The sequence below is a fragment of the Talaromyces stipitatus genome, genomic scaffold (assembly GCF_000003125.1).
Source record: "Talaromyces stipitatus ATCC 10500 scf_1105507295555 genomic scaffold, whole genome shotgun sequence".
In the NCBI taxonomy this organism is placed as follows: Eukaryota; Fungi; Ascomycota; class Eurotiomycetes; order Eurotiales; family Trichocomaceae; genus Talaromyces; species Talaromyces stipitatus.
In genome coordinates, this window is record NW_002990116.1 from 3888991 (window position 1) to 3913516 (window position 24526).

General features: G+C 45.5%; 12 protein-coding genes across 14 annotated transcripts, besides 2 other annotated features; 5 read left to right on the forward strand and 7 right to left on the reverse strand.

Moving 5' to 3' along the window:
- Window positions 1-2038: 2038 nt before the first annotated feature.
- Window positions 2039-2547, reverse strand: TSTA_125270 (uncharacterized protein; the record flags this gene model as incomplete). Its single annotated transcript, XM_002482758.1, has 2 exons — window positions 2039-2449; window positions 2512-2547. 2 exons carry the CDS (start codon window positions 2545-2547, stop codon window positions 2039-2041), a joined length of 447 nt encoding a protein of 148 aa, XP_002482803.1.
- A 67-nt stretch (window positions 2548-2614) lies between these two features.
- On the reverse strand, window positions 2615-4123 carry TSTA_125280 (uncharacterized protein; the record flags this gene model as incomplete). The annotated part of the gene is made up of 3 exons (XM_002482759.1): window positions 2615-3027; window positions 3089-3588; window positions 3651-4123. The coding sequence occupies 3 exons, from the start codon at window positions 4121-4123 to the stop codon at window positions 2615-2617; spliced, it is 1386 nt and encodes a 461-aa protein (XP_002482804.1).
- Window positions 4124-5754: 1631 nt separating this feature from the next.
- Window positions 5755-8148, reverse strand: TSTA_125290 (CCR4-NOT transcription complex, subunit 3; the record flags this gene model as incomplete). Its single annotated transcript, XM_002482760.1, has 3 exons — window positions 5755-6203; window positions 6279-7831; window positions 7894-8148. The coding sequence occupies 3 exons, from the start codon at window positions 8146-8148 to the stop codon at window positions 6143-6145; spliced, it is 1869 nt and encodes a 622-aa protein (XP_002482805.1). The 3' UTR covers window positions 5755-6142.
- Window positions 8149-8500: 352 nt separating this feature from the next.
- TSTA_125300 (aminoacyl-tRNA hydrolase, putative) lies at window positions 8501-10029 on the forward strand. Of its 3 annotated transcripts, none has more exons than XM_002482761.1 (6): window positions 8501-8622; window positions 8701-8737; window positions 8788-8972; window positions 9020-9062; window positions 9119-9342; window positions 9420-10029. In XM_002482761.1, exons 2-6 carry the CDS (start codon window positions 8731-8733, stop codon window positions 9552-9554), a joined length of 594 nt encoding a protein of 197 aa, XP_002482806.1. In that variant the 5' UTR covers window positions 8501-8622; window positions 8701-8730; the 3' UTR covers window positions 9555-10029. The 3 variants fall into 3 exon arrangements, with proteins under 3 accessions (XP_002482806.1, XP_002482807.1, XP_002482808.1); XM_002482762.1 differs by having other exon boundaries at window positions 9119-9309; XM_002482763.1 differs by having other exon boundaries at window positions 9119-10029.
- TSTA_125310 (transposon, putative) lies at window positions 9842-11392 on the reverse strand (the record flags this gene model as incomplete). The annotated part of the gene is made up of 2 exons (XM_002482764.1): window positions 9842-11213; window positions 11244-11392. The coding sequence occupies 2 exons, from the start codon at window positions 11390-11392 to the stop codon at window positions 9842-9844; spliced, it is 1521 nt and encodes a 506-aa protein (XP_002482809.1).
- Window positions 10388-11227: a mobile genetic element.
- Window positions 11393-12264: 872 nt separating the features above from the next.
- Window positions 12265-14280, forward strand: TSTA_125320 (peptidyl-prolyl cis-trans isomerase Cpr7, putative). Its single transcript, XM_002482765.1, has 5 exons — window positions 12265-12469; window positions 12550-12617; window positions 12679-12688; window positions 12749-12835; window positions 12899-14280. The coding sequence occupies exons 1-5, from the start codon at window positions 12457-12459 to the stop codon at window positions 13834-13836; spliced, it is 1116 nt and encodes a 371-aa protein (XP_002482810.1). The 5' UTR covers window positions 12265-12456; the 3' UTR covers window positions 13837-14280.
- TSTA_125330 (transmembrane protein UsgS) lies at window positions 12898-15441 on the reverse strand. Its single transcript, XM_002482766.1, has 5 exons — window positions 15290-15441; window positions 15123-15229; window positions 14892-15064; window positions 14430-14832; window positions 12898-14368 (listed from the first exon to the last, which is right to left on the reverse strand). The coding sequence occupies exons 1-5, from the start codon at window positions 15345-15347 to the stop codon at window positions 13994-13996; spliced, it is 1116 nt and encodes a 371-aa protein (XP_002482811.1). The 5' UTR covers window positions 15348-15441; the 3' UTR covers window positions 12898-13993.
- Window positions 15442-15789: 348 nt separating this feature from the next.
- TSTA_125340 (signal recognition particle 14kD protein, putative) lies at window positions 15790-18767 on the reverse strand. Its single transcript, XM_002482768.1, has 2 exons — window positions 18650-18767; window positions 15790-18598 (listed from the first exon to the last, which is right to left on the reverse strand). The coding sequence occupies exons 1-2, from the start codon at window positions 18674-18676 to the stop codon at window positions 18233-18235; spliced, it is 393 nt and encodes a 130-aa protein (XP_002482813.1). The 5' UTR covers window positions 18677-18767; the 3' UTR covers window positions 15790-18232.
- On the forward strand, window positions 15988-17652 carry TSTA_125350 (uncharacterized protein; the record flags this gene model as incomplete). The annotated part of the gene is made up of 2 exons (XM_002482767.1): window positions 15988-17392; window positions 17480-17652. 2 exons carry the CDS (start codon window positions 15988-15990, stop codon window positions 17650-17652), a joined length of 1578 nt encoding a protein of 525 aa, XP_002482812.1.
- A 188-nt stretch (window positions 18768-18955) lies between the features above and the next one.
- Window positions 18956-22865, forward strand: TSTA_125360 (nuclear protein (Sgd1), putative; the record flags this gene model as incomplete). The annotated part of the gene is made up of 2 exons (XM_002482769.1): window positions 18956-20270; window positions 20320-22865. 2 exons carry the CDS (start codon window positions 18956-18958, stop codon window positions 21570-21572), a joined length of 2568 nt encoding a protein of 855 aa, XP_002482814.1. The 3' UTR covers window positions 21573-22865.
- On the reverse strand, window positions 21789-23257 carry TSTA_125370 (uncharacterized protein; the record flags this gene model as incomplete). Its single annotated transcript, XM_002482770.1, has 2 exons — window positions 21789-23184; window positions 23214-23257. The coding sequence occupies 2 exons, from the start codon at window positions 23255-23257 to the stop codon at window positions 21789-21791; spliced, it is 1440 nt and encodes a 479-aa protein (XP_002482815.1).
- Window positions 23258-23794: 537 nt separating this feature from the next.
- TSTA_125380 (uncharacterized protein) lies at window positions 23795-24415 on the forward strand (the record flags this gene model as incomplete). The annotated part of the gene is made up of 2 exons (XM_002482771.1): window positions 23795-24076; window positions 24170-24415. The coding sequence occupies 2 exons, from the start codon at window positions 23795-23797 to the stop codon at window positions 24413-24415; spliced, it is 528 nt and encodes a 175-aa protein (XP_002482816.1).
- Window positions 23840-24364: a mobile genetic element.
- Window positions 24416-24526: the final 111 nt, after the last annotated feature.

Consider the following 24526-nt stretch of genomic DNA (forward strand, 5'->3'; position numbering starts at 1 on the left):
ACGTATGCTTTACCAGGCCACCAGGAGCAACGGGTTCCGAGGATGTGTCGACATTTGAGGACTAGTACATGTAAATTCTCGTCGTTATCGGAGATGGTGTTGTACATGTTTTTCCAGACAGTCATGAATTGGTCAAAGTTTTCCGCGATGTTAAAATTCATTAATTCATATCTACTTAGAACTCAAGGGTGAATGGTACGAAAAGGGATACGGGAAGTTTTCGGCTTAATTCCACCAGGATACGTGCCAGAATCCGCATAGTAGTTCATTCCATGAGCAAACCGAAACCACACTGTAACTCCCTTGCTGGTGAAAGTATTCTCAAATTAGGACGCCACAGAATCGCACAATCCTGTGCTGATATCTAACCAGTCACGGTAGGCATCAAAGAAGCAATAAGTACGGCTCCGGAAGAGATGATATCGTCCACGTTGTATTGGCAATTGCTATTATAGGAGCCGCTATTGACATTGTCCGACATAATTTGAGAGTAAACATTGTACGCATCTCCTAGTCGGCTTTGATTCAATACTAGACGCCAAGAGCGTTTTCCAACTGTAATTTGACATTAGCAAGTGATTATATGTTTCGACATGTGCCCGACACGTACTCTTTTGTATGGACTAGCTAGCACCGCCGAGGTGAGCGTTAAGAAGGAGAGGGTGGCCCTGCTGCGGTTTGCCGTGTTCGTTGAGAAACAGACGTCGAAGGAGGAGATATATCAAATGGGCTATTCTGTTTTCTGCGGACTTTCTGAGGAGAAGTCGGAGCTTCTATACTTTGCTTCCTTTCCTACATATTTCTTTGTATGGTATGGCTACTCTTCAACTTCGACTCTTGAGGCTAGAGATTGATATCGCTGCCCCATTATAACGACATGTAGACGCTGGTCATCACACACATAAGCAATATAAAGGCTCAAGATAGTGGATAACCCGGTACATTGACAAAGTACCTAAATCGCCAGGGCGATGTAGATGACAATGCGTAAGGCGATCCCTGTAGGATAGGGTTTGAATTCAAATTGATCCATAAATTTGATATGAGATATTCAAACTGATTTTCAGCATCGACTGACAGGATGATCACTTTTTAACCATACTGGATATGCAACGTCGTTGTGCATCATCATCTGGAATCGGGTTTTTTGAGTCTCCGAATCCGTAAAACATTGCCATCTTCGGGAGTCAACACTCAGTATCAAAGCGATCTGTTGAACCAGTAACTACAACTGACAGTCTGAGATCCACAACGTGGTAATATATTTTTATTATGTAGTATCATAAAAAGGCTGTAATGACACTCAATCTGATCTGGCACCAATCTCCTAAATAGGATAGTTGAAGGACCAATAACGTATCTTTTCATCGCTAAATGAAGTGCGAAACTAGCTAGATCTTAGGCTGTGTTAATTCTGCATGGCTGATTCTAAGAAAACTCGATTTCTTCTCTTAAAGAAGCTTCGCCACCACCTTTAGAAAGATTATCATTCCAACCCAGTAAGGCAATAACGGCTTCCTTTTTTGGAGCGTTACTGTATCATGACATGTCGGCTTGAAGAATGAATCGGAGAATGTCTTATGCGATCCATGAATCCTGATAATTGACTCACTCTATACGGCTCAATTGAAGTGGTCGCTTGCTCAATGCCTGCCTGAGGACATAACTTAGGTCACTGGAGGGTTTTACGGCTTTCCGGCAGTAGTCTTGATGGAATCGAGAATAGCAATGCTTTATTTCTGACTTCCATTATTGTGAATTCGCACGCTGATTTCGATGTACTTCACTTCATTCTTTGCTATAAGGAAAATAAATCTGGTTCCGATATTTATATAGAGCCTATAAAGAACCAGTCTCTAAGACTCAGTTACTAGTCTTAATCCGAGATATTGAAGTGATTAGACTCGTCGAAGCGAATATTCCGTGGGTCTGATTTCTATATTATTTGTTTTTCGTCCTTGTCGCCAAACATTTCCGTAAAGAGTATCACCATGGCCTGAATTGGACTTAGGCACTTCTTCCTTCCGTAGTAGTATGCTTAGTGTTGACGAGGATATAGTCTTCCACTGTTATTCCACGAGTAGGGCAAGGGATCAGTAACCTGGACCTCCCAGTCCTCGGCCCCGACGGCAGTTAAGGCAAAGAAAAGCCCAGTAGGATCGTAGTGTTGCTTCAATTCATAAAATCGAGCATAATTAATGCTATAAAATGCGTCCTGAAGATGTGGCTCTAGAATGTCGGCCTCACTCATATATGCCCCCGAGTCTGGAGCAATGTCGCGCAAAAGATCCATCCAATGAATGACGTACAATGAAGAGGCGTGGATCACTTCGCAGCTGGATGTGACGCTCCATTCTATGCTGACGAGAATATGTGCGAGTGCACTGCGCCATGCATCCCGAGGGATAAGACGCGAGGCAATCTTGCTTACATCTGTGCCTACGTATTCCTGAGGAAAGGCGAACATCAATGCGTCGTGACTAAGGGTAAGACGAGTTAGTCCGAGCGAACGTAGTAGGCTGTGAAAGGATAGGTGAGACCAGGCATGAGGAGAGATAGACACGTTGGACAGACAAATTATCAGCATGATTGAACCACGGAGTATAAGACACATTTAGCTCATCGAGAGCTCTGAACCAGGGATCCAGCAGCTCCTGAGTCTCGGTATCGTCATATTAGGAGCAACAAATGACTGCATGCGAAAATAGTAGTCTCTATCACCCGTGTAATCCGTCCCAAATTCAATTGCTGATGCGACGACATCATAATAGCCGAATGTGCCAGCGTCTACGAAGCGTTCAATGTTGTCAATATAGGATTGCACTGCGGACCAGAATGCGTCAACACTAGGAGTGTTTGCTACAGTAAAGTTGAAAGTGGCTGTAGTGGTCTGCAATTGAGCATAAACTCTTGTAGTCAAAGACACGACGACCCCAATTGTGCTGCCACCACCCCCTCGTAGTATCCAGTAGATGTCAGGGTTTTCCTTTGCAGTGGCCGTAACAAAGCTACCGTCAGCAAGGACAACTGAAGTGAGCATTTAATTTGTCCCTCAACTCGTCAATAAAAGCGAATAGGGCAGACGAACCTTCCAAAGCCAGGACCTGGTCCGCTGCCATTCCATATAGACTGCTCAGGGGCGAACGGCCACCACCAGCAGTGTATCCCCCTGCCAAACCAACGGTAATAGCCTCGCCTCCGATAACGGTCACACCGAATCCTTTCGCAAATTCATATGCTTCGAAGACCTGTATACCAGCCCCAAATTTGATTGCTGGTCCTTGATAACCATTGGCAGCAGTAAAGCTCGGATAGTACGCCTTGTCCTTCAACCAATGAGTCCATATCGAAAGTGCACCCTTTCCAGAGCCTTTACCGATAAAGTCATGGTCGGTATTTTTCACCACCAAGCGAATGTTGGAATTACGAGCGAAGTTTACCGCGAGTTGTATTTGTGCAACCGTGGAAGCATTCACGACGAATGAAGGATAAGCACCTTGAAGGCATGTACCTGTGTAGTTAAAGCCCGATGCCATGCAAGAACGTCCTTCGTATAGAGGATACATTATTGAAGTAGGGTCACCAGTGCTACAAAAATATCAGCGATACTATTTCATACAATCTCATGAATGCCATTTAAAGAAACTTACTGGAGACTCGAATTTAACCATTGTCCAACGACAGTGGCACAACTTTCAAGATTATAGTTGGGCCAATCTGGGTAACAGGAAGCGGCCAATGGCACTACACGGATTAGTCTGTTTCCCAGTAAGGAGCTGGAAGTTTCCCAGACATCATCAGACGGCCAGGATGGGTCTCCTGGTAGCACTTTGCAGCTATGTAAATGGCCTGGGGATTCCGAGGTGTTGTTGGCATGCGTTCCGAATGAGAAAAGATCCGAGATAGTAGCATTGTGAATCTGGATAGCTGCATCTGCAAGAGCTTGGTCGGTCAACTGAATTATCTCTCCATGGAAGAGAGGTGGCACATAGGAAGACTTGGAAGTAACAGTGGTTCCTGCCGCTGTGAGTGACGGAGCAAGATCGTTTACATTTACAGCAGAGCCAGCACCGAGGTATGCAGATACCAGAGTGGCTGAAACGATGGAATCAATCAAACCCATATTTGCCTAAGCGTTTGCAACCTGGACAAAAGGATGAAGACAATATATGACGGTGGTAAGAGGATCTTCGGAGAATAAGAGTTGCAAATGCTCTCAGCCTTGCACGACGACATGAGGCTTGCATACATAGGCTGCGCAGGTAGTCTTACCTAGGTACGGGCTAGTGTCACAAATCTATGTAGGTAGGCCTTATAGCATGTTTACTCGGATCGACGTACCGTATCGTAAGTATAGTTTTTGATACCTTGGTAGTTATGGAAATTAGGCATAAGGCGAAAAGAAAGAGCCCTAATACTAAACTCCACCCCGAAATATTGCAAAGAAGCCAAATTTGACCTACCTCAGTAATGAATACTGGCAACCAATCACCCCCGCATATATATCCCAAGCTATTATTAGTTATATCCACAAAGCCGCCAGGACTGAATACCTATAGAAGCGGTGTGACTAGCCTAGATATAAATCCGCGGTCGATTCAACTGCAAACCTGAACAGCATTATCAACTACCGCGAACATGGCCTCAAATCCTTGCGCAGCATGTAGCTGGACCGTTCAACGTTAAGAGAATTGTCATACCAAAGCCACGTGAAACTGTTCTATGCGGCGAGTGACCGAGGTTCATGGTCATTAGGCTCCAATCTCATCCTCAAAGATCGAGGTCCTCGTCTCCCCGCTTTCGAAGTACCCAACTGCAGTTTGTGCAGCAAGAGACATCTATTCCCGTACCCACCGTCATCGAATCATGGGAGGAAGAGGGACATACATTGATCTTGATGAAGTGTATACACCCGGCGAGCCGCTCAGCCGAGTTTGGCATCAGCTTTCTACAGACAAGTAAGAGCATATAGCAAGCCAAACTGCTGAATATCTGCTGCAACCCAGTAAACTCCAGTCCGATAACATGCAAGCACTCGGTGGCCATCCAATTTATTCTAATTTCCTGTTTCTGCGGAAAGACTCCGAGTATCCCCATGGTAGAAAACGGTCCCTTACCGGTATTATTGATTGGGAAAGGGCGGGATACTTTCCAGTATGGTGGGAGTATGTTTGCACCTCGGTTTCCGACAGTGAGGAGGATGGGGAGTGGAAGGCTTTATTGCGGAGTTATATGCCTGGTTATAGCGACGCTCGTGAGTTTTGGATGGATTATTATCTCTGTAAGGACCCAGCGCATGAAAGAACGTAAAAATTCATGGACGAAACAAGGCATTGACCTCTCTGAAGGATCGGAAATGGTTGATCAGTACGGAGTTATGGAAAGAATAACCACAACGAGACACAGCAAGCCCCAAAGAAATGATTGACTGAACTGTTAAAATGAAAATCCCTATTGCATGAAAGGTACGAGGGTTAATGTCTCTGCGTTCGATCATTCTTATCGGGATTTTTGAGATGGTTCCCCGAAATTTATCTCAGTTTCTCAGACCTCCGATCACATGACCTACTGCGCAGGACGCTAAACCTAATCAGTTTGCTTCAGCGATCTATGAAATCAAAACTCGGGAGAACAGACACGTAAGTAGTCTCATTTCAATCGATCTTACTATGGATGCTCGACTGAATATTTATGCAATCTGGCGGTTTAAATACCTTGACTCGTCCAGTATTACTGGACAACAGAAACAAAATGATCAACAGATGTTCGTACTTGGCTTAAGACAATGTAACTTATTACGACCTACGTTAGTCAAGCGTATCGGTTTTGAATCTAGGTTACGCTACCTCGACAACGAAGAACAGAAAAATGTCCTCCAGCCAGACAAAACCTGTCAGTGATAGAATCATTCGCAAAAGAAAAAGGGTTTGGTTATACAGTAACATAATTCCGACGCCAGCCGATGCCCTTTTTCCCATAATGCTCCCCCTTAATTGACCTGAAGTTAATTTTTATAAGGAAAGAAACAACGAAACAGAAATCTTGGAAAGAAGTGGGAGAAGGGCAACCCATTGAGTTTATCAAATGACCTCCAGTTCAGAAACGCACACATGAACTCTAAAAGTCACCGTCGAGATCAAAATCATAGATCGTCCTCTAGGAACTTATAGATAAATTTGAAATCCGCTTTTCGTCGGTTCATCCTATACGACAGGTGTTAGAGATGTTCATAGGCTGAACGAAGACCAAGTAATGAACCGCACAAAAAATAGACTTACCAAGTGCTCTCGTAATCGAAAAATCTGTAGGTCCCTTGTTCAAACTCTTCCGTTATCATTTTGGGTTCTTCATGTCGCTGAAACCAGGTCTGATAAAGTTTGTGGAATCGCCAGCTCTGGTTCTTTAACGATTTCGCGGCCAGGTATTGTTGATATGTTCCCTGCTGATAATAGAAGATGTAGAACAAAGTATCCGTATCGATGCGTCCCGTGTCGTATAATCGATGATCATCGAAAATTGGAAGAGGCTCCTGTGGATAATAAAGCGGTGTGTTGTATGGATTTTGCGGTTTGTAGTGACGCGGTTTCTCCGCATCTCCAGGTTCCGGACAAGAGTTGAGTGATGCTGCAAGGAGTCTTTGCACGGATGCTGAGGACATATTTGCTTCACCCCGAGATTTCGTCACTTCAAAGGATTGAATCAAGTCCTGTAAGCCTGGAGGGAGATGATAGATAGAGTCGTCCTGAGAACTCGTCGTTGTTGCTGCTGATGTCGTTTCTTCCCTGTTTGCAGCATTACCATTGGGTAATTGAGAGGTTGATTTAGTGGGAGCTGTTTCTTGCTTTTCTACTGATTGTGTTGGTAGATCGGGTGTTGCCGACACAGGTTTAGCACTCGTTGCTTGTGTAGGTGCTGGAGAGTGAATGCGGGATGGCTTTTCAGTAGGCTCCGGTGTTGAAATTATGCGAGATGCCAGCTGTGCTGAGGTCACACCTGGAGAATATGTTGACCCGGCTTTTGAAACGGGGAAAGCCGATGATGATGCAGGACTAGAACCAGGTGGGGGAGGTAATGGTGCGATACCGACACCACTTCGATCGCTCGCCGCGGCTGCTGCCGCAGCAGACGCGTATTTTAATGTTTCGCCTGGTAACCGAGTAGGGGGAGGGGCAGGTTTCATTGGACTTGACGTCGATGCTGGGGTCGTTGTAGGATGGAGAGTTGCCAGTACCGGTAGTGGCGATTTCAGTTGCGCTGATGGTCTTCTTCCTGATACTGACTCCGTCTTGGGCTTGGCTCGCGCCTCCGGTTCCTCGTCTGGTATTGATTGTGTATCTTGGGACGAAACCCGGTCGTTGTCATGGCCGATACCGAACGGCGTTTCGTCATCGCCGAGGTTCAAGTCATCGTAGAGCGTCTCATCCTCTCCAGAGTAGTCTATGTTGTGCCCATCTTCGACATAGTATTTTATACTGTCTTTCAGGTCGATAACTTGTGATGTCTCAACGCCGCCATTCTGCAACGATCGCAGTAGGAGTTCCAGTTTGTTCACATGCCATTTATGTCGTTCCGTTACTCGTGCTATGTCTGCTAATCGGTTTGCCTTGGTGACATCTTTCTTGCCTTTCTTTAGCGACGCCTGTAGAACTTCTTCTTCGGCCTCCATAGCTTCAATTCTTTGCTGTAGCTCGTCCACCATATTTGATAAGAAGTCGCATGTGTCGGCCTTCTCCTTTTCTTTGGGGTCGAGTCGAGAAGCAGCTGATAAACCTTCTTTGGAGTATGCCTTTGTCTTCAAATCCTTTTCGACGGCCTTGAACTGTTCCATGCACTGCTTTGTTGTCAGTCTCCTTGTTCTGGTCTGATGGTTGTGTTGTTCACGGAATAGCGCACTGTTTCAATGGCTCTCCTCTGTTCTAGCAGAGGGGTCTTATCCTTGACTTCATTACCGGCAGCCCAGGTCTTGATCTGATCACGAAATCTTTGTAGTTTCTTGATTTCGCGTTTTAGGTTCTCCTCCAGTCTGTCCCGTTGCGTCGTGTTGTTTGCGACTTTGATCTTCTCGTATATGCCTTCGAATGTCGCCATACCTTCGGCGACCTTCTTGAAGGTCTTTTCAATTTCTTGTTGTGTCTTGCGCGATGTCATGATTGCGGCATTCAATTGTGGAAGGCTTGGTGTAAAGCCAGGTTACCGACACGTGAGAGAAAGTGGATACTTTGATGGCGGGAAGGTCGGACTCAAAATACGTTCTCCGGTCGCTGTAAGAATTTGGATAAAGCTAAGGTAGTAATTGTATCGCCTAGGAATTCACTGTGCGATGGCGCAAACAGACGTGGTTGTGCCTTTTGGATGCTGAGATGAGGTCTGGAAAGACTCGTTCATTCGTTGGCAGGAACAAGTGGGTGAGCACGGGCCAATGGGATTGATTCTGCCGTCCTGCCCGCCTTCTCCGCGACAAATCGAGTCTTTCCCCAACGCAAGGATCTCTCCAGATTTTGGACTTTTTACTGCGCAGACCATTTACTGGTTTACTTGTTGAAACTATTGCTGGTGGAAACTGACCATGGTTTGCTTCGTACCATTGTGAATGTTGAAGGCTTTCTTTGCCGTTTCGATTTGGTATGCCCCTCACTTTATTCTCAACGCCGCAATCGCCACTTGCGTCTCAATTCGAGCTAACGGGGACTCTGTTTTAAGGCTTCTGATCTAATATCGGATAGTTCTACAATGAAAGGTACTTTTTATTGCCTATTTTGATGCTAGCCTTTGTGCTAAAAAGGTTAGCCGTCTTACAGCGCGTCAAGTCGGCCTCCGTCACCGTCGATAACCAGTTGATCTCATCCATCGGACAAGGAATCCTAGTGTTTGCAGGGGTTGGAAGAGAGGACACTGAAAAAGATGTTGACATTATGGCATCGAGAGTGCTGAAGGCCAAGCTATGGCCGGATGAGACAAATCCCAAGGCCGCTGTGAGTTTTGTCGACGCGGCGCATTGGCTTGTATCTAATCTTCTCAGTGGAAACGAAATGTCCAGGATATTGAGGGCGAAGTTCTTTGTGGTTAGTACATTCCATCCAGAGTAGTATTCGCTGGTCCGACCTGACTGTCAAATCAGTATCACAATTCACGTTATACGGACACATAAAAAAGAACAAACCCGACTTCCACAACGCCGCTGACGTCGAAACGGCGCGTCGCCTCTACGATCGATTCGTCCAGAAGGTCAGTGACCTGTACAAAACCGAGCGAGTAAAGAACGGGGTCTTTCAAGCCATGATGGAAGTTGAACTTAAAAATGATGGACCGGTGGGTGTTGAATACCGCAGTGAAGATGCAGCGGTAGGACAATCTCTGTTCTCCTTCCAATGCGACTCTTCCCGTTTTCTCAAACGGAGCATTTACTAATCATTGTTTAGGTAACTATTGAGATTACTACGGATGTTCCTAAGTCCGAAAGCAGTAAGGACCAAGGGGAAACTGTGAAAACACAAACGGGTCCGGATGGGCGGAAGTACGTGGAATTCGAGCTGCCTGCTTCTCTTTTAGAGTGAATAATCGGTGTTTCATGACTTATGATTTCATGTGCCCATATAGATATCTAGGTGTCGGCGTCGGTCTGAAAGGATACCATGTTTTGGAATGACTGCCTGAGGCTTCATAGATGCTGGCTATATTGTGTATGTATTAGTACCATTATTATTGTTAATACTGCTGTCGAGACTCTTTCTGTCTCCGGGTTATCACGGATTGTCATGGCTACCTCCGACCTATCTTAATTGAATGAGTAAGTAATGAAATCGCGTTCGAAAGAGAGGTGGAAAATTCTTAATGACACAAGCTAATAAAGGTTGCCCTGATACTGTCGCTCAAGACGAGCCTGCAAAATCCTCTCAAACCGCATCAAATGCATAATCAATTCTCGATCTCCAACATCCTGCTGCTCTTCATAAAGACGAAGAGTATACAAACTCTGTAGTGCGTCTGATGTTGAAATGAGTGGAATCGATACCTCAGGTCCGTCATCCTCCTCATCAATATCTCCGCTTCTTAAGAATTGACTCAAGACGATAGAGTCAATATCTATGATTCCATCGTTGACCTTCTCGTCGGGACAGTTTAGATATTCGTTAACGTCCATAATGTCATTAAGTCGATGTGCTAGCCGTAGATTTTCGAGGCCGGCTGCGATGTTGTTGATTAGATGTGAGTGATTGATTTCTTCGACTACCCCTACTTCGAGCGCTTTCCTGAAGTAATGCACGACGGTTTGAGGGTCGAGGTCGACATTCCAGGCGGTTATGGCCCAACGAACTGCCATCAATATCGTCATGGTCACTGTGGGGTCAGAATCACGCCCAAACTCCAAGTTCATGTACCGAAGCCATTCCCTTTTCCAATGGATCTTCCAAACATCAATGATGTTCTCTACTAGGGGACACGGCATTTCCGGGCAGGCCGGAAGCCACAGAATAAGAGTATTCTGCAGCTTCGTAGAGACTTTTTGAGCTGCAATTTGATGAGCTGAGAATTTATCCAACAGAAGGACAACTTTTCGTCCTTCCATCTTGCTATCAAACCACAGAAGCCATTCTTTGAAAATATCGCTTGTCATCCAAGCTTGTCCGTTACTCCGCCACAAACAACAAAGATTCTCAATATTGATATTAGCTTTGGCGAAGGCTGCAGGTCGTTCATGGGTACCGATAAATAGTGGAGGGAGACGTTCCGTCCCATCAGAGTTGCAACAAAACAATACACTTATTCGAGCTTGTTCATTTTGGCGACCGGGTACCACCCGTGTTGACAGATTCCTTTCGGGGATCATCTTCCAGAACAACCCTGTCTCATCACAGCTGAAAATGTCTCGAGGGGTAAAGGTCCTCAATAGCTGACGAATCCTAACCATCTGAAGTGTCGCATCCTCAGCACTATCACCAGTATCGCCATGCTGTTTCTTGATCTTAATCTCTTGACGTGACTGAAACCGCTCTAGCCAGCCATTACTAAACTGCGGTATGGGTTTCCCCGGATAGATGGTTGGCCAAAACTGTTTCGCTTTTTGACGAATAATTTCATGTGAAAGAGCCAAATCTTGATTCTTTGCACGCCGAATCCATTCGGAAAGCGCCGACTCGAGTTCAGGCCAATTCTCTGGACGAATCCGCTTGCCACTAACCGTCTGACCCTGCATCTCATCCAGGAATAAATATCTGGACGAAAGAGTGCGAGATATTGTCGACATATTGATCTTCTGGTGGTATTTCTCTTCAAACCATTGTGCAAGTGCTTTGTAACCCATTTTAGGATCTAGCTGGTACTGAGCTCGAAGAGCAGCTTTCTGCGAATTGAGGATGGCATTTCGATGCTTTTTCTCTGATGGTTCTGCCATCGCGATATACTTGATTTCCAGTATATCTGTGTATGAGAAGGCCAGAGCCAACGTGACCCTTATAACGCGGTGTTGAGGCAGTGTTTACGTGGACGAAAGCCACTCGGCCCGCTGAAGTTGACTAATAACGGGGGTTGCTAATACTGTCACGCTATTCCCTTTTCAGTGAGGTTAATTAAGGCTGGAATGCAGCCTCAGGCATGAAAGCATCTGGATTCTTGAACACATTAGGGTTATAACGGGAACTTCCCAAACGAGACCTGATAACCCCTTTTTATTGTTCATTTCTACGCTTTAGCATATGAAGCACGCATCTTCCATTACACCAAGTGCTCATTGATGCTATGGAGGATCCGGAGGGCGTAGAAGCAACCATGCACCAGGAAGGGAGGAGCTTAACTTGGCATGAAAATATGGAGGCTTAGGAATCATTTGTTCGGCTTATTAGTGTGATATATATATTCAACACAGTTTGTCATAGCTATCGACATGATCGATGAGGAACAAGTTGATCACCAGATAATTGGTCAATCTGCTCGAGACTTCTACCCTTCGTCTCGGGGCAGGAGAAGAAATAACTGAGCATGGCGATCAGTTTCATCGCAAAGAACAAATAAAAAGTATCTGATTCCGACAGAGTCAAGGATCTGTGTCTGAGCTAACATTCGAGTAAGGAATTTTTACTGATTACGTAGGTATCAACCAAGTTAATATGATAATGAGATGTTGATGGGGTATGCAAAAATTGTAGTCGAATTTGACAAACGGATGCGCTAAAATTTTACGAGATGTCATAAGTTGCAGCCTTAGGCACCAAGGCACCCCAAGAAAATGGAAGCTTCGTGAAGCTGCTCATCGCTTTGTCGCCGATTGTGGCATGTTCCTTTCAGCACTTGATCCTTCAATTACGCCTGCCTCGCCTTTACAATATTCAATTAGTTTGGATCTGTTTAACTCTCTTCTCTAATCTTCACCTGTGAGGTACCTCAAACCTGCTGTTCAGCTAGCTCCAAGCTTCGATTCTTCCCCGCTTTTTAACTCTCACATCTGATTCTCTTGCGAAAATGGCTGACAAGGGTACGTACGAAACTACGCTTTCTTTCGACCGAGGAAGAAATTATTAGGCCTTGTAAGGGTTGCTAAGTCTCAATTTATAGGTCGATCTCGCGTCTACCTTGATATTGAAATCGATGGAAGAAAAGAGGGCCGTATTGCACTAGAACTGGTATGTTGACCACGGTCCCCGACAGGTCGAGCTCAATCATGCTAACATTTAATGCTCCTAGTTCAATGATGGTAAATAACATCGCAGTCAATGCAACCGACAAAAGCTAATCCAGGCGCATTGTATAACAGTGGTCCCAAAAACTGCGGAAAACTTCCGTGCTCTCTGCACTGGCGAAAAGGGCGTTGGAAAGCAAGGAAAACCTCTTAGTTTCAAGGGTATAGCTACAGAGTCCTTGATTTTGCGAGTTATGTGAGAATTGGTCTCTAACTCAGTCACAGGCTCAATCTTCCACCGTGTCATCAAGAACTTCATGATCCAGGGAGGTGACTTTACGGCCTTCAACGGTACCGGCGGTGAATCCATCTACGGCGAGAAATTCGAAGACGAGAATTTTGAACTCAAGCATGACCGACCCTTTCTTCTTTCCATGGCCAACTCTGGCCCTGCCACCAACGGCAGCCAGTTCTTCATCACGACAGTCGAGACCCCGCACTTGGACAGTAAACATGTTGTCTTTGGACAGGTGATCAACGGAAAGAGTCTCGTTCGAAAGATCGAAAACATGCCCACGCAAGCCGACAAGCCGCTTAGGGATGTTATCATCGCTGACTGCGGAGAGTTAAAGGGTGAAGATTACGATAATGCCGATAAGAAGGTTGTGGATGCCACCGGCGATCCATACGAGGACTACCCTGCTGACCACGAGGGTGAACTGAATGCGCAAACGGCCTTTGAAATTGCTTCAAAGCTCAAAGAACTCGGTAACATCGCGTTCAAGAGTGGCAAGACTTGGGTCGGATTAAGCAAGTACCAAAAGGCTCTCCGATATCTAAACGAGGTACCCGAAGTCGACGAGAAAGACCCGAAAGAGCTCGATGCGCAAATGAAAGTCCTTCGATTCACACTACATTCCAACTCAGCTCTACTCGCAAATAAGCTGCAACATTTCCCGGATGGAAAGACATGGGCTGGTTACGCATTAGACACAGCCGACGCTGCCAATGCAAAGGATGCGGATCGCGCAAAGGCTTACTATCGTCGGGCCGTTGCTGAAGTTGGCTTGAAGGAGGAGGATGATGCTATCAAGGATCTTGAGGAGGCTTTGAAGCTTGCTCCTGGTGACGCTGCTATTAGCAATGAAATTACCCGGGTGAAAAAGATTATTGCGGAGGCTGACAAGAAGCAGAAAGAAGCAGCTCGTAAGTTCTTTTCGTAGCTAGAGTTGTATATTGCCAGAAGTACGTCTAGAATAAAAGTTCCTACATACCAATATCCAAAAAATATTTATGGCCACTTAAGTATGAGCTACTACTGATCTGGATGTGTCGGTTTAATAATATAAGGACAAAATTTATATAAGGAAGGAAACGCCATCATGAGTAAACCTTCCCAGGGCTCGGAGACACATCCACACCCGAACTCTTACCTCGACTTTTATCGACTGCATTTACATTGATTTTGTCCAAAGCATCAATGGAAAGTTGCAAAAAGTCATGCTTATTTTCCCAAGTGACTTGCTTCTCGGCAAACCCTTCACTGCGTTCAGGGGGTGGCGGAGGATCGGTTATCTTCGTAATAAGATATGCAGTGGATGCTTGCGCAATTCCGTACATGAGCACGCCGATGAACGGTGTCTTGAGTATGATGGTAAAAGCAAATGCAAAGCCAAAGAGAACACCCTCGCGGTCACGGAACCATCTTCGTTTTTGGTCCTTATCAAAGGAAATGCGAGAGAAATATGGTTCAAGCTGAGGTTGATCACGTTAGTGTAAAGCTCAATTTGCTTTTTCTAAGCGAGGAAGAACTTACCAGCTCGCGCATCAAGCTTCGCGAGGCGAAATAACTATGTAAAAAGAAAACGATGTACCGTTTTGGCAGTATCAGTCCTGATGCAAATATAACGGCTGCCGGGGCTGTGCCCAAGGACTTCCTAACGCTATAAAAACTAGCGGCAGGCATGACCAAGGGTCCAACCACCGAGCTCAAAGAAAAAATATAGATAGCCAGCCACATGGCTACTCTACGAGCATATCGATCGACAAACGCCATGAGTCCGCTGTTGATTGGTTTCTGTAATTTCGATGAGTCGCGAGACTTCTTTGTCGGATACCTAACGAGGTTCGGATAGTACATGGCCCTGATATCTCGGGGATCGTCCTTTTTGTGTTTCTCGACGTATGTGGCATCAACCCATTCGAGGGATAGGAGGAATCTATTACAGACCAGGTTAGTCAACTGTGCGAGGGTATATTTTTCATAGGGGGTTCGCACATATCGTCCAAAGTTGGCGTAATGTATCGCATAAGGGTCATCAGCAAGAAAGGAACTTGAAGCACGGAGTTGGATATAAAATTCAGTCCTTCAATAAGCTTATCATCCCAAGTCACATAGTCGAGATCGATGACGACGGAAGCTATCTGGATCGCTAATTTTATGAGAATGATCTAGAGGATATGGTTGATCAATATGCAGATCGTACGAGCCGTCGAGATCTCTTCTTACCGGTATTTGTAGGATGAGGTGGATCACCACCCCAACCACGACGGCCAGGGCAGCCTGGCGAAAGTGGTCATGCTTGAATAATTCGGGATTGCGCAGGATTCGAAGTGCTATAAATGAAGCCGCACCCATTAGAGCGTTGCCACCGAGAAGATATGAATTTCACTCACTGCCGACGATTGTGAGCTGAGCTCCCCTCAGAATGGCATTGGGTTCGAACTGGGACATTGCTGGATCCACCAGCAAGTCGGATTACTGAGTCTGTTCCAGATATTTTCTGATGCGTGATCTTAATCTCAACGACGATTGATCCCATCAGCGTGGAGGATAATTGAGAGAAGGGGGAACTTTCTACTACGTAGTAGGCTGAAACAATGTTGATATGATGTCAAGCGGTCTCGGACTCGGGGAAACTTTGTGCCGATAGTCCAAATGTCTTGCATGTACATACATTTACATACATATCTACGCGATCCACATACATGACAGCTGACGGTGCTTAATGTCAACATAGAGATCTTCTACTTGAGGACCGAGCTCTTTGTCGAATTCATGGCTGTAGATAAAGTGATAAAGTATATGACATCACGTGCCGCGATCTTCACTGTGGGGCAATCTAGGGACTAGCCTCAGGCCTACTACGTATATCAGATGCTCTTATTGAACGTCTGTGCCGCCGAGTGTGACCTTTACCATTTTCCCCGCCAATCCATGTCCGACCTATGTCGTACAGAAACCATAGCTATCTATCTTGCGGTTCATGATCTGCCTCGACCTCGTCTCGTACGAAGCCACCATGGCGCGCGGTGCCTTCTGAGTTGTGAACTGCGTCCTTGCCCACCCTTCCCAAGTGGTTCATGCACACACCATGAGCCAACTACCTAGAGCTGGCATTGCGCCAATCCGAAGATCCGCAACTTTACCATCAAAGTTCATTTCAGAAAGACGGCAGTTCAACGAAACACCTGCTAATCGTGACGAATTTAATCCCGTGCTCTTTTTCCACTCGTCCGCCAAAATCGTCAAATTCGCTCCCGATGCGCCCCCTACAGCATCACAATCCGCACCATCCATCGATTGTGACTATCCAGTAGACACGATCGAAACCTTGCCCTGGCGGTCGCCCACGGAAAGAACAGTTGCTGTCGGTCGTCTAAGGCTAGAAATTCCAACTGGTCTATCTCCCTTTCTCAAGTGTGGAAACGTCGTGCAGGCAATACTGAAAAACTCTCAATGTTGGTGTGTGGACGGCAAATCGACCTTTGTGCTGCGTATCCGGTCTTTGACTTATTACCGCATCGAGCTCCCAAACCAGACACCGGAAGATGCGGACCTAATCGAGAATTTCAAAAGCGCTTTGGCTAAAGTTCTTCGCTATGAAGTGACACCCTGTCCTTTTCAGCGCGGTTTTAGTGTACCACTGCCTGCGGAAGCTCATATACCGAAGAAGAAAAGAGCTTGGCGGCCCAAATATCGGCGAGAAAGCGCTCCGGCTGGATCGGAGCTGGGTAAATCATGGCCAAATGCTGTGAATGATGTGGACACAGTTCGACAGACCGATGGTTTGGATGCATACGATGGCGAGACTACGGACGATAGCTCTTCCACAACTATAACGGGTGTACCACAATTTGATTCTAGCCTGTCTGATGATTTTTCCAACAATAGTGCGCCCGACGCGACAGAAGACCAATTGATCTGTTCGAAGAGATCGGTCACGGAGCCAGCACGTTCAGTACACGACATACTCGCTAGATTTCAGCCGATACCTGAATCAGACAGCGAGGACGATAGCATATCATTCCATTCTCTCATGACGCAGGAGCCACAAGCCCCCCCCTCGCCATCATATTCAAGTCATCCAGCATCGCCGTTAGATGAACAATCACCGGACCTTTCACTCCCACATCAGCGTTTGCACAACCACAACAGAGGTACTTCGACAGCCACTATAACACCCGAATCAATTTCTCCGGCGCAGCTTACTCCTAATATCAACCTAAATCAGTCACCGTCTCCTCCACGGGAACCGAACGAACGTCAACTGAGTACTAATACCATTACTTCATCTTCCTCTTCTAAACCCAAATTGCCTGATGTCACTGCTACTCTAGCGACTGGAGTGGAACCCTCATGTGATAGTCCAAGAACTCTAGTTAGAAGGGAAAATATTCTAATGGAATTGCGCCGAACTAGATCCTTCAGAAATCGGGATCTCTCGCCTTTACCCCCAGCTTCCACTTTGGAGTATCTATCACCTCGGCCATCAAAAAGTATGACAACATTACTATTTGACAAGGCCTGCTCCTTAGTTCTGGTTCTTCCTCTCCAGCTTCTTCTGTTCTTTATTCACCTTGCAGCCCAGTTCGTGACTGATGACGGCGCGCAACGAGTTGCATCGGATGCTACTCCAGAAACGAAGGAACGTGATGAAGATGAGGACAGTTTCCGGTTGCCCGACACAACCCCTGGCGCATTCCGGCATTCCTTACATCTGGGAGACCCTACCAACCATTTGTCTGATTTAGAGTGATGCCGACATTTCCAATGAACGAACTACAGTTCAGCGAGTCGCACATATGTGCTTTCAATATCGGAATCCTTGACTACTCCTCCTCTCCATCGAGTCGAAATTTTAATACAACTTCCATGCATACACCATTGTCCGAATATTTCCTATTTCACTTCATGATACTTATTGACATGACCTGATGTTTTCTTCCTCATAGCGCGCACTTATATTTTGTCACCATAGCTGTATTAGAACATCTAGTGTATTTTTAATCTTGCCTACTTCTTTCTGTTCAAATTGTCGTTTTGTTGTTAAATCATGTATTTTCACACATAATCCCGTTACTTGCAATATTCCTGCATGAATGTGTCGGTGTATGTACCTGAGCTGACTATCACTCAGTTGACCAATCGAAACCATATCGAAAATCGTCCATCATTGGTGTAAGAGGGTAAATGGAATTGAGACAACTCCTTATTCTAATAACTTAATCAGACCCAGTAAACATCCAAGTATAAACGCCGGCTTATGCAGTAAATCTCTCTTTTCTTTAAAAGCCAACCTCCTTTACCAAACCCGAAAATCCGACCATAATTTCACATCAACCCTTCGTAGTCTTCGCCTTCGCCTTCCCTTTCTTCTTCGCACTGCGATCCCTCTTCTTTAATGCCACCATACCCGCCTTGCAAACATCTGCATACCGCACAAAGAACAACTCCAAATCCGCCGGGCTCACGACGGTAGATATCTTAACTTTTGGTGCTACTTTCTTTTTGCTCACTTTGGAATCCTTGCTGTCTCTCGGATTGGGGTTTTGTGTCCTTCCATCTGTTGCGCGGACAAGTATTGAGCCTTCGGGGGTCGATTGGTCCGAAAAGGAGGATGGGAGGCGTTTCTGGGTGAGGTAGATGCTTCCTTTTGTTTTTTGGGTGGTGTTGGTGAAGAGATTTGTCAAGGAGGCGAAGAACTATTGCGAGTTAGTGAGTTGGGTAAATATATGTTATAGCGATGAACTGACCTCGTCATTGCTCAAATGCGGCGCCATAATGGAAGTTGACCACAATATGGCCGCGGATGTCTCGTCGAATTGAAACAGCCAATATTCACTTCTCAAGCTTTGTAATCTGAATGCTCGACTGTGTTGCGAAGGCGAATTGGATTATCTGTCCGAAGATGTATGTTGTCTTGTCTCGGCGTTCTGAGTTGGTGGGGAAGAAAAGTGCGGAAGCTCGGACCACTTTTTATTTTCAACTCCGCAAATTTTGAGTCCCCTACAGCAACGTTTTTTCTTCTGTCGACAGAGTTGACAATGACAAAAGACAACATGCCTCGGCCGAGACATCTCACAACAGCTCTTCCTCGACAATTAAGAGAAGAATTAGGACTAAAAGATCGATATGGCGAAAAGAAACGGAATCAAAATCGAGTTGTATCGCGCAAAGAGCGACGGAAGGAAGAGAGGCATGAAAAGAAACATCACCACCGTGCCGGGGTTATGAATAGAAGACAAGAGATTGACAGTGGATCTGAGGAGGAGAGTGAGGAGGAATCTGCCAGCGAAGAAGATGAGCAAGTTGCACCAGCAAAAGGGTCGAAATCGCAAGAGACAAAAACGGTTGACCGAAAACAACCCGAATGCAAGCAACCAACAATATCGAAAACTGTGAGGGATAAACTGGCGCAGGACGACAAGGAAATCGAGGCTCTTGAAAAACGGCTAGGAATCAAAGGGCGGAACAAGCTACCGAAGTCCTTTGAGGAGGACGGCCTTGCTGATCTTTTGGGTGATATTGGTGAAGACTCCGATATGGAGGACAATAAGAAACGGAAACGCGAAGAACGTGAATGGTTACAAAGAAAAAGAAGAAGGGCGCAAGGGTTAGACTCTGAGGGTGATGAGGAGGCCAGTGATGCCGGAAGCTGGGATGGTCTTGAAGAATCTGCAGGTTCATTGGACGAGGGAGACGGCGAGTCAGATGAGGAACTCGAGAGTGAAGAAGAAGAATCCGAGGATTTTGAGGGTTATGACGAAGATTTTGAAAGTGAAGTCGAAGTGCAAGAAGAGCCTAAAAAAGAGCGTGTCCGAGAAAATCCTTATATTGCGCCACCCACAAAAACCCCTTCTGCTACGAAATACGTTCCCCCATCTCTAAGGGTCGCAGTCGGAAGCAAGTCCGAAGAAGATGCAAGGCTACGTCGGCAGACACAAGGTTTGCTAAACAAGCTCTCAGAAGCCAACGTAATTTCCATCCTGAACGATGTCGAGAAACTATATCGCGAGAACCCGCGTCAAAGTGTTACTTCGACGTTGGTAACGCTTTTACTTACTCTAATAACTGATCGGGCCGCATTGCAAGATACCTTTATCATTCTACATGCTGGGTTTATAGCAGGGTTGTACAAGTTGATTGGAATGGATTTTGGTGCTATGATCATTCAAACTTTGATCGAGGCGTTCGACAAGTCAGCTGATGAAAGGGGGCCGTTCACTGGAAAAGAACAGTTGAATTTGGTTTCACTTCTTTCACAGCTGTACAATTTCCATGTGGTTGGAAGTAATCTGGTATTTGATTACATCCGTTTATTCCTAGAGGAGATCACGGAGAGAAATACGGAGTTTCTTCTCAAAATCATTCGCAGTATGTTCATTCTCATCAAAGTGGAGGTTTCATTGCTAACAACCTCTAGATTCCGGCCCCCAGCTTCGACAAGACGATCCGTCTTCTCTCAAAGACATCGTCCTCCTCATTCAACCAGCCGTATCACGCATTGGAGAATCATCCTTGTCTGTCCGCACAAAATTCATGATTGACACCATCACCGACCTCAAAAACAATCGTATGAAAACCGGCGCAGTGGCATCCAGCATAACATCCGAACATATCACCAAGATGCGCAAGATATTAGGATCATTGAATAATCGAAATATACGAGCAACAGAACCCATCCGGGTCTCCAGGAGCGATATTCAGAACTCGGAGCGAAAGGGAAAGTGGTGGCTTGTAGGTGCCAGCTGGAAAGAATCGGACCCTCTTGAGGCTGCTCGTCAGGAGTTGTCTACTTCTTCAGCCGCTATTGGCACAAATAAGGTAGTAACAGACCAGGACAGCGATGGAGAGCTGGACTTAGTCACTATCGCAAAAGCACATCGCATGAACACGGATGTTCGACGCTCAATCTTTGTAGCCATCATGTCTGCGACGGATTATCGAGATGCTCACGCCCGACTTTTGAAGCTACGCCTGAAGAAGAATCAAGAATATGAAATTCCTCGTGTACTTGTCCATTGTTCTATGGAGGAAGAAGCTTATAATCCGTATTATCACCTCATTGCTCGACGTCTTTGCGGCGAACTCGGCAGACGGATCAAAATGTCTTTTATGTTCACTTTATGGGATGTATTCAAACGTCTAGGCGAGACGAACGATCTCGACGAGGGAGGCAGCGGGGATGAATTCCATGGTTTCGACGAAGACAACAATACAAAGCTAGACATTAAATCCATCGTTAACCTGTCCAAAATGTACGGCAACTTGATCAGCGATAATTCCTTGAACTTGGCGATTTTGAAAAATCTCAACTTTGCATACTTGCAACCCAAGACCAGGACTTTTGTCGAAGTGTTGATTATCACAATCTTCCAACAAACTCGCCACGAAACATCGTCCTCGGCGCGCAAGACAAAACCCACAGATCAGAAGAAAAGGAAACAACCCGAGCACGAAGACGAGACCAAGGATAAACAGGCTCTTCTCCTCACTCGAATATTTGCACAAACCCATCAAACCGCACCGCACATTGTTAAAGGATTGATCTATTTTATGCGCAAGGTTGTTGCCAAGTCAGATATTGTTTCAAGTAGCAAGGAGAAGAAACTGGTCAAATGGGGTTGTGGTATTGCAGTAAATGCTTTGACTGGACTTGACAATAAGAATACTTGAGTTGAAGGAGAGCTGAAATCCGGATACGAGTCCATGATCCTTGAGCGCGTTTGAATGTTGTACACTTTCGTATATTATATGTAACTATCGATATACGTATCATATATTGTTCAACACTGCATGTTGTGACCTTCGTTTCAGCATTAAGGTTCCGTTGCATCTTACTCTACCAGACCCTCTTTTTGATACACTATTTCTCAACATCAAACACTATCATCAAGTCTGACTTAATAAATCCCACTCTGCTACCACCCGCCATGTCTTGCGCGTAGAACATGTAGAAGTCGTGAGGTGTATATCTGTATTCACTTCGTCTTCATCTTCAAACTCATCCTCGGGCTTAGAGCAAGAAGAAGCAACGACTCGATGACCAACCCGTGTTTGGTTATTGTGGATTTTATGATTGACGTTGAAGGAGTCTACCTCAACTTCCCATGACAGGCCTGATCCGACTCCGATGATATCGCCCGGTTTCAGTTTCTCACTTTGTGCTGAAATGTCTCTAGTCGACTGACCAGTACTGTTGGTACGTGAACGAGAAGCAGCCACGCCTAGTAGCAAGATAGTCATAGGTTGAGAACCATGCTCGCTATCAAGTGAATCTTTTCCTCCAGCTAATTCTGGCTTTACTTGAGCCCTGATAACCGGGCCGGAAGACTTGAGATATGCGTTTTCACACATATGAACCTTCCCAATCATCGAATATCGATCCTCTCGCTTTTGACGCGATTGTTCTGATGTTGCTTTGCGTTTCATATCAGTCTCCATAATCCAGTCTCGAAGCTGCTCGGCCATTCCACCAGGCATATAAGCTGCTGTTACTGATGACTTTGGTCGTCCGGGACGCCGAAGACTACGAGTTGCCACGGGTGAAAAGGGCCCTGGAATAGCCGATAATGAAGCATCTTCTCGATCTGGTGATGGGGATCGGGGTAACACGAATGTCGGTTTCTTCCGCGTATTCTGGCGTGTTGAAGTAGAGGGTGTAGCAGTTGATACAGGGGTATAATTCGCTGAGAGAATGAACCGTGGCCTGCTGCTTGAGCGGCCGTCGTCATATTCCAAAGCATGATCTGGTGTTTGTGGTTCAGAAAGTGGGTCAAATGTCTCAGGCGCAGCAAATTCGTTGTTAAATGGTTGTTGATCAAAGCCCAGCTGTGAGAGTGGTGATGTCATCACGTTTCTGGGTTTATTCTGAGCCGGTGGTGATGGCGGAGAATCTGGTATGAATGGACTCGAATCGTTTATTTCATCAAAAACATCATCAGTACCCTCGCGACTGATTCTGGCTGGACTCTGCGATAAATTCAGAGACGTTCGAGCCCTTTTATTCGAGCGCTTTGGAATGTCGAATAGATCATCCAGGCCCGTGGAAGCTTCCACACCATGACTGGTATCTTTCGTATCGTCGAAATCATCTTCAATCTCATCATCAGAAATCTGTAAAGGCTTGTGCCTGCCACTTCTCAAAGGGCTTATAATGTCATATCTCCGATGACGTGCTTGGGAAAATACTTGTCTTAATCCGCTACTGCCTTTGAAAGCATCACCTCCATTCGTCTCATCCGGGAATTGAAATCGAGGTGGAGTAGCAAATTGACTACCAGAGCCGCTAGATGGAAAATGATTCAGTGAGAATACCGGGCCCCGCCGTGAACGAGGAGGGGCAGGTGTTTGATTAGCATCTTGCTGATAACGCGACATGTAGGAGGTCACTACATGGTTCGCGATGGTAAATGGATGATTTGCGGGATAACTGACTGGATGAACAACCTATTATCTCAGTTTCTCAGGCTAGCTATCCCAAAAAGGAAACGTGTTATGCTGACTAAGGCTTTTTGTAACTTACGTTAACGTACTACAGTACTTCACCGCCTCGTGCACGACACCACCTCATACACGGTTTTCGCGACATGCCATGTAAAATATTTCGCAGCTTTACAACACCACATAACAATAAAATGTTGGGCTTTTGACCAACTAGACCAAAAAGCTGCGCGCATACTAGATGATCTAGTATGGATGTAAATAGCTGGCAAAGGTGATATGTGATGTGAGGTGATATTCCCAACATAAAATATAATTAATTTTGCAGTGTATTAGTAAATAAGATATAGCAAATCTAATAACGTAATTCACCACCGAAGCGGCACCACTACCGAGCCGGCATTTTTTCCCGAGCGCGTACACGATATTGATTTTATATTATTCAACACGTCAAAATGCCACCAATTCGCAATAAAAACCGGAAAAATTTAGATGAGCAAGAGGGACGAATCTTATTAGCAATTTCCGATTTACAGAATGGCCGAATTCAACGTGTAGCTCAAGCTGCAAGGATTTACGAGATCCCCCGGACAACTTTACAAGATAGACTCAATGGTATTCAACAAAGATCTCTCGTACGCGCCAACAGCCATAAATTGACTCAATATGAAGAGGAATCGCTTGTCAAATGGGTGCTTGATTTAGATCGACGTGGATTACCCCCCCGGCATTCTCTTGTACGAGAAATGGCTAATTATATACTTTCACAACATGGCAAACCACAAGTTGGAAAAAATTGGATAACTAAACTGATTAAACGCCGTCCAGAGATCGATTCCAAATTCGCAAGGAAATACAACTACGAACGTGCTAAATGCGAAGATCCAAAGATAATACAAGAACATTTTGATCGCGTACAAGCTGCTATATCTGAGTACGGCATCTTACCGGAAGATATATTCAACTTTGATGAGACTGGCTTTGCTATGGGACTCTGTGCAACTGCAAAGGTTATTACTGGAAGCGATCGATATGCTCAGCCGAAGCTTTTACAGCCTGAAATCGAGAATGGGTGACTGCAATTGAGGCAACAAATTCAACTGGATGGGCTGTGCCTTCGTACGTGATTTTCAAGCAAAGAAAACGTACGAGAAGGCTGGTTTGATGATCTTCCAGATGATTGGCGA